Source organism: Apis florea, unplaced genomic scaffold, assembly GCF_048593485.1.
Source record: "Apis florea isolate Af1SG1 unplaced genomic scaffold, ASM4859348v1 contig_3068_pilon, whole genome shotgun sequence".
Taxonomy (NCBI): domain Eukaryota; kingdom Metazoa; phylum Arthropoda; class Insecta; order Hymenoptera; family Apidae; genus Apis; species Apis florea.
This window is the reverse complement of record NW_028256700.1, coordinates 82,756-96,506: the sequence shown is the minus strand read 5'-3', so window position 1 is coordinate 96,506 and position 13,751 is coordinate 82,756. Positions and strand designations below refer to the sequence as shown.

At 40.0% G+C, this 13,751-nt stretch overlaps 1 protein-coding gene across 8 annotated transcripts in view; it reads right to left on the bottom strand.

Annotated features, from left to right (window-relative positions):
- raskol (Ras GTPase-activating protein raskol) overlaps positions 1-13,751 on the bottom strand; it is a 134,198-nt gene that overhangs the window by 62,085 nt on the left and 58,362 nt on the right. For 4 of the 8 annotated variants that reach the window (XM_086908335.1, XM_086908338.1, XM_086908337.1 and 1 more), the window contains exon 1: positions 8,254-10,392. The exons of the other annotated variants lie outside the window; for them this stretch is intronic. In XM_086908335.1, the coding sequence (XP_086764461.1) occupies positions 8,254-9,100 (847 nt within the window). In that variant the 5' untranslated portion in view covers positions 9,101-10,392. Of the gene's footprint in view, positions 1-8,253; positions 10,393-13,751 lie in introns of those variants that run through there. 8 annotated transcript variants of the gene reach the window in all.

Below are 13,751 nucleotides of genomic sequence, written 5' to 3'. Positions count from 1 at the left end.
TTTTTCCAACTCCACGATCAATCTAAACGAAGCTCGCGATAAAATAAGCGTCGTTAAAATTTCCCTCGCGTTGAAATCGCGTCCTCCACGCTCGTACGATCTTACGATTAGGCGGATATGCAAATCCTGGTAGAGTTTGCGTTAATCCGCGCTCAATTCGTGGCTCGCGGCTAAATTGCCGCCTCAATTGATCCCGTCCTCGGCGGCTTAATGACTGCTGCTCGCTCGCTGCAGGGGGCCACGCGTGTATCCTCACTTTTCCGACGTGCGGTGTCACTTCCGGCGGCTCGGTCGATAAAATCGTGCGTGCCAGCGTTTTTCCTCTTTTCCACCGTGCCGTGGGGGGCATCGTGATCGAACTCGACCTTTCCACGAGTTTGGGATTAACAACGGCGATGCTCGGCGCGGATTAACCTTGTCCCACGTTTCTTTCTATGTTTTCGTACGTGTTCAATTCAATTTCTGGGACCGATGACAATGATTTTACATCATTGTTTTTTCGGTTCGTAAAGCTCTGTTTGTAAAGAATGTTTATTATCTTGCTTATTCGGAGAACATACATTGACAAAATTTGGCCTGTATCGAAGTTTAAAAAAATGTCTCTTCAAAATCATGGAAATCGATCATGGAGAGTATTCTTTACAATCCAAGAATATCCTTCTTTTCTGCAACATCGAAATCCTCTCGAAAATTCGAGAAGATGGAAAAAATTATTTATACTATTTCGTTCGCTCGTTTCCGCAGAGACGGGTAAATTCGTGGCACGTTTGTGCATTTACGGTCTGGACCTTCCGCCAAAAAATCCTCGATCGAGCACGATCCATTTCTCTTCTTCTCGATCGACAGAACCTTTTTCTTTTCTTTGTTGAAAATGCAGAGGCACGATGTTCGACGCAATTCGATTTTCACAATTAACAGTTAGGCTTATCTCTGACGATTACTTTTATTGTTGAAGTGGTCGACGATCGTTTCGAATGCAAATGTTTCGATTCAAAGAGGAGTTCTTTTGATTAAAATTTTTTAATTTTAACAAGTGCCAATATACAATTCTCTACGGTTTATCGTATAAATTGTTACGTTAATGTTATAATAGCACTCGACGACGAGGCTCGACCGATGGAAATTGGAACGAGAAATATCGTTCAATTATTGGGGTAATATAATACGATTTATGGGAAACTGGTTCTTATATTTCAGCTAAATACACAATCTTTACGCGCCTCGTTATTTTAAGATACTTTTTAATTAATGCTGCTTAATTAAGCTTTTTAATTAACGGTTGCTTCAAAACCATCACAGTGATTCTTCTTATTATCCCCTTCCCTGCCTACCACAACCATCATTTCATAAAGTTCGCCGGTATATTTCACGCATATATATTACATTATATTGTATTATATTATATTACACGTTCTTTCAACGCGCGCACACAATGGGGGAGGGGGGGAAGAAAGAAGGAAAAAAAAAATAATAAATTCAACATTCGTGACATTCCTCTCTTTCAACGGGGCCACGCCTTGTTTTCTGAACCGATTCAAAAGAGCTTTTGTACGCCTTTTCGCTTTTCCATTCAATCGATTCGTTTCTAAAAATATCGTATATATTGTTGAAACGTTATGCGATCATTAAAAAAAAAAAATATACATAAATATATTCTTTATCCTCCCAAGACAAATAGCTTCCTGATAGCTATAGCCGTTTCATTTTATTTTCAAAAAAAAAAAAAAAAATCATTCGATCATTAATTCTCCCCTGCTTTTCTCCAAGCAAACTTATTTCATATTTGCACGTACAAATAATTATATAATGCCTCGCTTGATCCAATTTTACTTCCAAAGAAAAATCAAAAAGAACGTATACAACAATTCTTATTCTCCTCTCTTACTTCCCTCCAGATAATTCACCACACCTCGAGTAACAAGCTCTCTACGAACTCTACGAATTTCGTATATATACAGAGACAAATAATTCCATCATTTTCCAGTGATCCAAAATGATGGAATCGTTGAGAAAATTCGTTTAACTCACGGTCAACGTTTCGCAACTTTTCTACGTAAATTATTCGCAGAGAGAGAGAGAGAGAGAGATAAATAAAACTTTCCGGCTGACCCAGTGAACGAGCCTCTAGGATGATCGATAAGAGACTGCTGCGCTCGACAACGTAGGAACGCGTGGTTGCAAGGTGAAAGCCGGTGGAAAAAAAGAGGAGGAAAAGGAAAAAGAAAAATGGGGGGTTCTCACGCGCGATACGCCCCACAGGGCAGAAACGAACGAAGAAATACACGTTCACTTCGTAATTGCGCGGCTGCGACTCTGCACGAGAAAACGCGGGAAAATTTCTGATATTAGCTGTGCTCGTGGATCTGTTAACGTTTCATTTTCATTCGCAACAGAGTTTTATAGGGGATGATGATGGGAGTGACGCTTCGATACGAACGATAGAATTCGAAGGTTTCGCGAAGGTTTGTGTAAAATAACGAGGAGCGTTTAGAGAAAACGTGGGAAAATCAATGGGGAACGTAAGGAAATTTGAGAAGATAATAAAGAAATAAAGAAAGACAGGGGATCTAGAAAAATGAAAGAAGAATTCGAAAATTAAAGATTTATATTCTTAGCGTCTTTCTGCCCCAAAAACAGGGGAAACTCGAGTAATCTAGGAAAATGTGAAGGTGCCAAGAAAATTGGGAGAACCAATTGGAGAGGGACCAAAGGAGATCGGAAGAACTTGAAAGGAATTGCACAAAATTAAAAATTTATATTCTTCCAGCATCCTCCTTTCTGTCCAAAAAAAGAGAAGGAAATTCGAGCAATCTAAGAAAATCTCGGACGATAAGAAGAGTTTAAAAAGATGAAGAAAATCAAAAAGATCGAAATCAAGGATCAAGGAAATTAGAAGAACCTGGACAAGATGAAAGGAGATCGGAAGAACTAAAAATTAAAAATTTACGTTCTTAAGCATCGTCCTTTCTGTGAAATTCGAGCAACCTAAGAAAATCTCGTACGATCGAGAAAGAGTCTGAAGGGAATCGAGAAAATTAGAAGAACCTAAAACACGAAGGAGATCGGAAGGAGAACTCGAAAAGAAACTCGAACAAAATTAAAAATTCTTAGCTAGTAGTCCCTTCTGCCCAGTTTTTGGCCGGATCTAATAATCGACAGGAGAGTGGGGAAAAAAAAAAAAAAAAAGAAAATCGATCGTGAGAAAGCGAAGCAACACAGCCTCTCCGTGCATCGGGCCCCGTGAGACCCGCTGGGAACGAATTTCCGGCGTATTCTCACGTTCGACCATTCGCGGAAGGACACGATTTCCTGCTCGCGGATTCGATCCTACGATTATATCGAAATGATAAACGAATCTCGAATCGAAGGGGCGTTAACTGGAAAATTTCAATTCCGCGTCGAGAGAATCCTTCGTTTCCAATCGACTCTGTATACGTTTCTCTGCATAAATCGAGAGTGTACAACGTTTCGAAACGACTATCACTTACGTATCATAGTGCACAACGATCCAAATAGGAGGTTGAACAGGCTTCGAGAAAAGCAGGGCAAAACCACGTGTTTTCAGGGATACGGAGAAAAAATTCTAAAAAAAAAAAAAAAAAATCGCTTTGTCGCTTCATCGAAGCAGAAAATCGATGGTTATTTGCCACGGAAACGAAAGAATAAAGTTTTGTAAAACAAAGCACGAGAAATAGTTGAAACATATTTCGCGATAAACGCGCCATATCGTTCCGTGTTTTCAATCGTAAAAATCGAGTCGCTCAAAGAATCGCTTTATTTTTTAAATTTTGCCATTACTTCGTACTCTTTGTTTTCATGAAAAAAAAAAAAAATATATATACGATTTTCAAATTCACAGCGATTAAAAAAATTTTGCTTCCGATCGAGAGCACACGTTTTTCGACGCAACGTGCCGCCTCGTCGTATCGATTGCAAGGAAAACGTTGGAAAAGCATAAGTTTCGCGATAAGAAAAGCCTGCGAGACGAATCGCGCGTTTTCGATTCGCGGTGGAGAACGAGGCACGTACCGGCCTCCGTTCTTAATATTTTCAAACACGATGCAACGCGTTAAGCACGATCGGCCGCAATTAAGTAACAGCCACGCTCGTTTCGAAATGATTTCATAACGAGACCTAGATTCGACCTCCTCTTCAAATTCGTTTCAACTCGGTTCTCCTCTCCATACGTGTGCTCGTCGAGCGATTACAGGCGCAATTACCGACAAAGGATGGATTCTGATGTCATTCCGCGTTATTGCCGCGGCCATTAGTGGGTGGTCTGACGGCTACCATCAAATTGGCCTCGCCCGCGAAAATCTATCCGCCTCCCTTGCTTCTCGCCCACTTTCATCCAAGTATTATTACACTACCAATTCCTACCAATCCTTCTTCTCTTTTGTTTTCCCTTATTGAAAAACTAGTGAATTTCCACGAGGGAGGAGAAATTTATTTACCTCTCGACGCGTAAAATGACAAAGAGTCTGTCTGTCTACTCCAATTTTTACTTCAAAAGATGGAAGATTCACTTCGGACAGGCGTTGAAAAATTCTTTCGTGAAGAGGAATTGGAAAATCCGGGGGAGGGAGAAAAATTAGTCGAGGTCTCTGAAATATTCGTACCACATCCTCTTTCGAGAGGATATAATATACGTAACACGAGATCATCGGGCGAATGACACGGATCCTATCCTCGATAACCGTCATTGTCCCCTGCTCGCGAATCAAAAAGGAGAAAGAAAGAAAGAAAAGAGAAACGAGAGCGGAAAAAGCAACGATGAAGCTGTGAACCGTGATGTCATCGCGATTTTTCGCAGTGAAAGGGGAGCGAGATGGGAGGGGAGAGGAGGAGGAGAGGTCGATTCCGCTGTTTCGTGCGAAAACGGACCGTGAAAAATCGGATGGGGGGGGGGGAGGAAGGAGGGGAGAGGCGGGGAGGGGGAATCGGGACAGATAAACGGCTCTATTACGATCGAGGCGTCGAGTTATCTTGCGCCGCGATACTGGCGCAATATGGCCCGAAAAGCAAAGTATCGAGAGAGAGAGATATCGAGTGGAGGAGACCTTATGTCGCTTTTTAGAGAAAATCGGCCACGCGGATATATATATATATATATTGTTCGAACGGATTGCAAATTTGAAAGAATCGATTCACAAAATTGAGTGTAAAGTCGTTTGAAATTCGATTGATGGAAAATGGAAAAATTTTCTTCGTTTCAAAATTTAATTTTATAATACGATTAAAGATCGAGATTTGATCGATTGACTTTTCAATTCATATTCCATTGGTGGGATTGGAGTCGTGTTGTAAAACAAATTGTGCTGTTGTGGGTATGTAGAGCGTGTGATTCGTGGTTTATGGAGATTTTTCTTTTTTTTTTTTACGCGCGGAAATATTTGTTTTAACTCTGCTCGGACGAGCGATGTTCGATTTCGAGGTGAAAAATATGACGTTAACGGGCCGAGCATTTTGTTGCGAAAATAAACTGCATATCGGAGGAAAAATATTTTATCTCGGGTTTTTTCTTTCATATTTTCGTCGAAATATTTTTAGATATTCCTCCCCTTCCTTTTCTCTCTCTCTTTTCTCTTCCAAACGGATTTTCGATTAAGTCGATTTATGGGATTAAACCAGATATCGAATCGTTGCGTCATGAATCGTAAATAATGATTCATCCTCTTTAAAGAATTATATATATATATATATATAGATAAAAATTATTACGAAACTCATTGATCGATCCCCTTTTTTCTTTTTTTTTTTTTCCCCACTCTCCACCTTCGTTCTCCTTTTCGGATGAAAAAGTTGAGGAGTACTCTAAAAATAATCCGAGCACGGAGCTACTTGAATTCCAGCCTCGGCTCCATTATCGAAAAGACGAGGCGAAGGGTTCGCGGCTTAAAAGGTCGCGAAGGAAATCTAACAAAGGGAAGAATCGTACGAGATCTTTTGGACCAACTGCCCAAATAACTCTCTCTCTCCTTCTCTTTCGCCCGGGTTTTGTAAGGCAGGTGGCTGAAACAGGCTACCGCATAAGTAGGTCTTCCTTAATGCAAGTTCCGGGTAAACGAGAAACCCTCCGTGGAAATGGCCTCCTGAATGGAAAATTCGAGTTGCGAATCATCGAGATTGAATTATATCATATCCATCCATCTCGTTCGAAATAATAAATTCGGTCTGATTTCTGAAATAGAACGCCTTAAACGCCCTCTAAGTTTGAACTCTGGGGATTGGATCGAAAGTACCGAAATAGAGGAGGGAAGAAAATGTCCCCTAATTGAGATTATCTCACCGGGGGACCTTCGTTAACCCTGCTAGCTAGTCCCGTTACGTCGAGAGGTTTATAAATATTTAGTATTGGGAGGCTGGCATTATTAAAGGCGATCAATTAAGTTAATTCCCCGTGAAATTCAATTAGGTACACGATGCTTGTCCAGTGGTAGGTGTTGCTTCCCCGTAAATGCAAATTTTTCTCTATTTTTTTCCTGCCAGCTCGAGCAAAAATCCTCTCAACAGTTTCGTAACAGTTAGCCATTTATGCCAATTATATATTTTCATCCTGAACTTTCAACAAGTATTGAACAGGGAATTTCGTGGAAAAATTCTCGTCGAAGAAAGAAATATTTACGTTTTTTAAAACAAATTTCGAGAAGAATCATAAAAATTTCAATATTCCAGAAAATTCTTTCTATAGATTTGAAAAATTTTTGAAAAATTAAAAAATCTCGGATCTTCGTAGAATTTATCGGAAAATTGTTCACGCTTCGAAGGATCTCGGGCAGAGAGAGATTTCGAGGAAATTTTCCATAAAGAAAGGTATTCAGAACGACTGCGATTTCAGAATCCGTCGAAAAATTTTTACGCTTCGACGAATCTTAGAGATAAGACGGGAAAAAGTTATGCACAGTCACGGTAAACGTAGAGAAATCCGTGGAATTCGCGCAACGAGAAAGTCGAAAATCGCGGTTGAACGAGAGGGCTGCGAGGGATGCTCTCGTAAATCAAGTTGAGGAAGCGATCGAAATACGCGATCCCGGAGCGACGAATTCACGCGGGTCCCGTTACCTGGCCAGAAATTGCTTGGCGAGGCCTCGTTTTTCTCTCTCTCTCTCTCTCTCTCTCTCTTTTTTTTATTTCTCTCGACGAGAACGGCTCTGCCTTAATTAAGGGCAGAACGATCACGAATCGCGATCCTCTCGCCTGTTCCTTCAAAGAAAATCGCGTCGTTCCATGCCAGAGAGAAGTTTCAGTTACTCAGAGTGGTGCTTCTTCGCTTTCAATACATTATGCGCCATCTTTCTTCGTCCAGGATGATGAAATTTCGTTAAAATGTTTATTCGAGAAATATGTACACGAGTTATTTCTTAATTTTATTTCATCGACAAATATATATATATATATAGAAAATTATGTATTATAGAAATTTGAGAAAATGTCCAGGAGGGGGGTTGCAAAAGTGGAAGAAAAGGTTTGAAGACAAGCGTATAAGGGGATATTACGTATATCGTGGTATATTTATAGTACGGTTCGAATTGCGAGTATAATAAATTTTACGAGTAAATTGTAAATAAAATTCTACGAGATAATAGGTAAGGAAGTTGTTAAATCTTGGAAAATATTTTAAATAAATAGATGTAAAGATATTAAAAACGGAATACTCAATACAAAAATATTTTATGATATAACAGTGTTTACGAACAACATGTATATCTTTTTCGAGTAAAGGGTCCATTAATGGCTCAGAGCAATTCATTCGGTAATTACACGAATGAACATTTCCTTCTGAATATCTTTCATTGTATATAACCGCGATTAATGGTAGAAATATCGGTCCTTCTTAAATACGAGTAATTATATCGAATATTGCTTTGCTCTCTGTCGTTATTTAAACATTGAAAATAGGAATATAAAACGTTTTAACGACAGACAGACCTAACATATGTATATCTTGTATAAAAAATATTTGAAAAAAAAAAAAAAAAAAGAGAGAAATATTTTATAGAATATTTATATCTTCTTTCGAACGCGCAAAAAAAAAAAAAAAAAAAAAAAACCAACTCAAAAAAGATATTTTCGATAAAGATATACAGAAACTTATCTCGACTCTAACACGTTCGAATTACGCGCATTCGATTAACTTTCTTTATCTTCAACCGACCATCGTCCGCATTTCATCATCATAGAAAAATTTTATTGTCGCGAATCATGATTCTCATTCTAATTACGAAGTGGATATTTTACGCACGGCACGCCTACCTGAATGTATCCCAGCGTCCGCGTCGGCGTCCTCGAACACGGATGACTCGGTTCCCTCGTCGTTATCCGCGACAGAATCGTCCGGTGTCTCGTCTTCCTTCGATTTCTCGCTACTCGACCGATGATGATTCTCGCTTTTTGCGGCTGGCGTCGCGACGCTGCAAGGACTGTCGACCGACGCGTGCCTGCCAGGCGTCTTCACCAACGTGCTCGTGCTTCTCGCTAATTTGGTGCTGTGAGTTCTACGTATCAACAAGTTGGTGAACGTGGTGCCGCTGCTCTGTTTTATCCTGCTCGATTCCGAGGAATTGTTAATTTTCACAGCGCTGCTCGATTTCGAATGGTCGTGATTCTTCGAACGTTTATCCGTTTCCGAATTCTTCTTCTTCGAATCCTCGTCCTCCACCTCGAAACACGCTATCGTGTTATTCAAACGATTGTCTTTCCTGCTCGTATCTTTTCGACCGGTGAATCGACTCTGGAACCTCTCGATAGTCTTGAAAGATCTGGTCCTCTCGACCTTTTTCCTCTGCTCCGGTCCATTCGTCACTTGATCCCCCTTCGGGGTCTCGAATATCTTCGTCAAAGACTGCACCTTGCCTCGAGACTCGGGGAACGAATCCTCCACGCGCTTCGGCAACGAGTCGTTGCTGCTCAACGTACGGGTTAAAATTATGTTCGGTATCGTTTTCGAGGTATTTATGGGGAAAGTGTTGTTAACGTACTTGTCGGAATCGGAATTGATCGTTTTTGGAATTTTCGTGGGTTGTCTGGTATCGTTATCTAAAGAAACGTAAAAGGTCGATCTCCGTTTCGGTGACCCGTCCGTGTTCTCTGCGTTCAACATGTCTTCGGCCCTTACATGTCACGTTTCACGGTTTCAAATGACTAGTAGTTATACGACAATCGTTTCATACTCGTCCGTGTCGACGCGTTCGAAACAAGCGTTACGCAAGCGTTATGGATGCACCTTTATGCCGCATTGAATCGTTAAAAAGTGTTACGCGTTCACCATTCTACCGAGTTCCGCGAGAAAAGTTTATTCAAATGCACCATGGAGTTATATACCGCCATCGGTCCAGCAATCGATGGAGTTCGCTTAAATTCACCTTACGTCGTTTCCTTCTTCACGCCTCGTGTGCGAGAAAGCGAGGCAAAGAGATTTCGAAGGACCGAGAGGAATGCGCAACGATCGAGGGGTTCACGAATTTCTCACTCCGAACGATGCCACTAAATATAGATGGCGACGTACTGGGCGGCACGCAGAAGCACGTGTATCGAGAAAAACATACAACGGTCGTTTCTCGCTATGTACACGGACTGCCATGTACAGATAATGCTAAGCGTTGAACCGTATAAGCCGTGTTTTTATTATCGACCAATGTTTTCGCTCGACAGTCGTCACCGGTGACCTCTGTTGATCAACCGATTGGTGGATCCTCCGACCATATTACACGCTCAATCCACAAATTCCAAGATTACGAACGATTATTCACGAACGAGTTTATCGAATGGCACCTGTTAATCATCGAGTTTGCGTTTTTTCGTAGCACTTGCCTTTTTTCGATCGATCGTAACCGACAACGATACACAAACGTGTACTTCGTATAAACAGTACACCGCATAGTTCACACAACGATGTATAAAATGCACATTATTTCTCGTAGTCAAATGTGTAGGGAAATGGTTTCAGAAATGCACGTAACACTTTTGACTGACACGTATACGCGAATGGCACGACTTCGACTATTCGTTTCGAAACGAATCGCGCGTTCGAAAGAATGGAATACGAACGAGAGAACTGCCTTTTGTCCCGTACAGCACAGATACGTCGAACACGATCTCACGGATAGAAAGGACTCGAAGTGGTCGACCGGGCACGAGGTACGAAGAAAAGTAAAAGGGTCTGACTCACTACGACAAGATCGGGTTTGCTCGTGGTCCGGCGTGGCCGTCATCGCGTTCAAGGAATGCGCGCGAACAGTTAGGATGAATGGACGACATATTGCTTCCCTTTTTCCAAGCACAGAGGCACTAATCACTATTATTCGAACGATGCGTGGAAACGGCCACGTATCGCGGCGAACGAAACGAATATATAAACAGAAACGGAGCAACGACACACAATCGTCCGCACGACTGGCGGTTTCACGACTATCTGTTCGAGCCTCTACCGAACGTAACCTAGAGCGCCTCTGGCGGTCGTTTCGGGAAAACTCGAGACGACTCGTACATTCGAGCCGAGCATAAGGATCGAATCAAGCGTGTATCCCGAACAGCATTCGTGGCATTCTTTATTTATATAGCATTCTAACGTTAATTAAAATGTTATTTATAATATTGAATAAACGAATTGTTCCGCTTTTTTTCATTTCTCTCGTTTAACATGGACAGGATGGGAAGAATCTGCGCGGTATGCGATTAGCGAGATTCTTTCGTTGTACTAATTAGAATTGTGGGAGAATTTTAAAAGGTATGGTAGATAAGATACTAAATGTTGGTCTGCGGTTTGAAAGTGACCGCGCGAGATCTAGCGAGGGAACGTGAACTTTTATAATTAACCTTTCACCGATACGATGAATTTTTGCGTGCAATCGGAACGAAGTTGATTCAATCGAGAAATATTCGTATATTAGCGCTTATGAATTAATGATTATTCTATTACGAAACGGTGAACTACTATACAGTGTGATGCGAAAATATTTGCAACTTAAAACTCTTTGCAAAACATCTGATTAATATGAAAATTTATGACGTGAAAAAACGAACGAGAAAATTAATTAACATTTTGTATATGTTATTTTATGTTGTTGTTTTATATTTTAATAAATAAATTTAAAAAAAAAAAATCCGACAAAGTGAAATCGAAATCAAAATGATGCGATATTGTAAAATAAATTTAAATCACTTTGACAATAAATTTCATTTTTCCAATTTCGCATTCATTCGTTTCCAATCGCTTCGCCATTCAACAAAATAACACGTAGTCCCCTAAATGGATTCGGATTCTCAAGTTACATTGAACTTGATTTCATCCTTATTGGAGCCCATTACGTTCGATCAAGCTTCTATTTAAGAGAAGTTGTGACGACGTGTATCTTTCTTCGAGTCGTCGTATAATGCAAGAATCTGATTCCGTTTGCGATTTATAAGGATGAAATTCACGTCACGTGGCAACTATCGATACTGTATATCAATTACTTCGCTCGGTCTTTAGGTTAGGTTTGCCCAGTCATGCGTTCCTTCGTAGCGTATTTTTCTTTACACTTCTGAATGAACAGTTATCGCGATACAATTGGAACATTACGAAGAAAAATTTCCTACGCCAATTCCAATTATTTTACGTAATAATAATTGTGCCATTTCATCGATCACACGACTTCGCTTCAGAAATTCGACAATCAACTCTATTATACAAGATATTGCCTGATGACCATGAAAATTTAGATTCTTTCAAATTTTCTTTCTCAATTCAAAATTTCCAAAAGCATCGACCCTAATTATCGACTCGAGCTCAATTTATAACCGCGATTGACTCTGATCATCGAGACTCGATGCAGATTAAATTTCGCTTTTGCTCGCTGTCGATAATATTTAAACGACGACCACGGACGACTTTGATCGTTTTAATACGCGCGATCAAACAATTCGATGCGTCGGGAAAAGAAAAAGTGATATATTTCCAGCTCGAGTGTACAGTTCGCGCTCGCGGATATTTTTAAATGGCGAACAGCAGCGTAATATCTTCGATTGTACGAGTAAAGTAAAACTATCATCCCGGAATGACTCGATCAGATCTACGTTACGTACGATTTCCAATAAATTAAATGGCTTAATTAAAAAAGTACTGTATCACGCTCAATAGGCGCATAATATCTTCGAGCAATTGAAATAAAATAATGTTTACTTGATCAATAGGCAATAATATACGATTTCCAATAAATTAATGGCGAGTCGTGCAGGAATTCAAAGAAGTTGATTATGATGTAAAATTGTCAGCAAAAGTAACAAACTTGTGTCAGATTTTTATCTCTAACAATATTCTCGTATTGTTGATCAGAAAGAATTCGAAGAAGTACGATCCTCGATCGTTAACCAATTCGTTCCTCGACAAACGAAAATTACAGATTATCCATACTTGCGAGTGAAATTTAAACGTTTTAAACTTTATATTTCAAGTTTGTCAACTCCTATTACTCTACTAAAAGTCAGTTAATTTTTTTTTCTATCTCCATCCCGCGAAAGAAAGAGACAGATGTTGCACGCGTTTATTGCGATATCTGTCCTCCTCTCTCGTACGTTGGGATGCCCGATAAAATTATCGTCGGTGTCCACACAGTGGCAGGGAAACGACGCTTTCGAGAATCGCAGATTAGACGATAATCGGCGCATCAGTGCCAAGTTAAGTTGCATCGTAAAATCGTGAACATTTACACGCAACATCTTTCCGCGTCTTTCTAAACGACAGAAATGATATTTCCTTTGGCTCGAATCGCTTGCCGAGAGATCATTACGAGCAAAAAAAGAAAAAAGAAAGAAAAAAAGAAGGAAAGGAAAATATCTGCCCATTCATGCCTATTACCACCATCAGCGGCACTCAGGCTGACTCAGGACCGGATCTAAGATCGCAATCGTTTCCGCAGAAACTGGAGCAAATACTGTCGATTAGCATCCTGTCGTACGAGAGAGAGAGAGAGAAAAAAAATAATTGTCGATTTCTGTAAAATCGTTCGTTTTCACGAAACGATTTCCACACATCGACTGTGCGTAAACGACTTTCTCCTATGTGAAACGTTTCATCCATTTCCCGAAGAAAGTAGGTAGTTCGATTTGTATCGTGATTCTACTATCGTTCGCCATTTATTTTTTCAAAATACGAAAGTTCGTGTATTTAAAGAAAAATCACATTCGAGCGTTTCGAAACAAGTATTTCTTTTTTTTTTTTTTTTTTTTGTTTATCAAATTCTTTTGCCTTGCAACATACTGTTCCTCGAATCGGTGTTAATCGTAATCCAATGAATGCAATGTACAAGTACATACGTGTCGTTACGCAATTTAAAATCGTGACAGTCGCGCGTGATTATATTCCTCAGAATTCTGAGGAAAAATTCTGTGGGTTTCTGGTTTTGAAAAAGGGAAGGATTATTCAATTATTTCATTAACGACGGTGGGTGTGTGTCGTTTCGATTCGAGTTGTTATTAAACGAGGCTGCCACGAGTTTCATCGATGTTGCTGCAATTATTAGAGTAAATCGGATTGAAATTGAACGGCCAATTAAGAAATAATGGAGATTATCGATTATCCTTATTACAACACGCGTACAATTTTATTCGCGCGATATCCCCATTGTTCGAATACGAATATTGGAGTCAATCGTTTTTTTTTTTTTAGATTAATCTCGATTTGTCCAGATTTACGACCAACAAGTTCGCGAAAGCTTGGACAATGAGATTAGCCTTTATCTTTAGAGTATTAGAGTACGAATCATCGACGAATC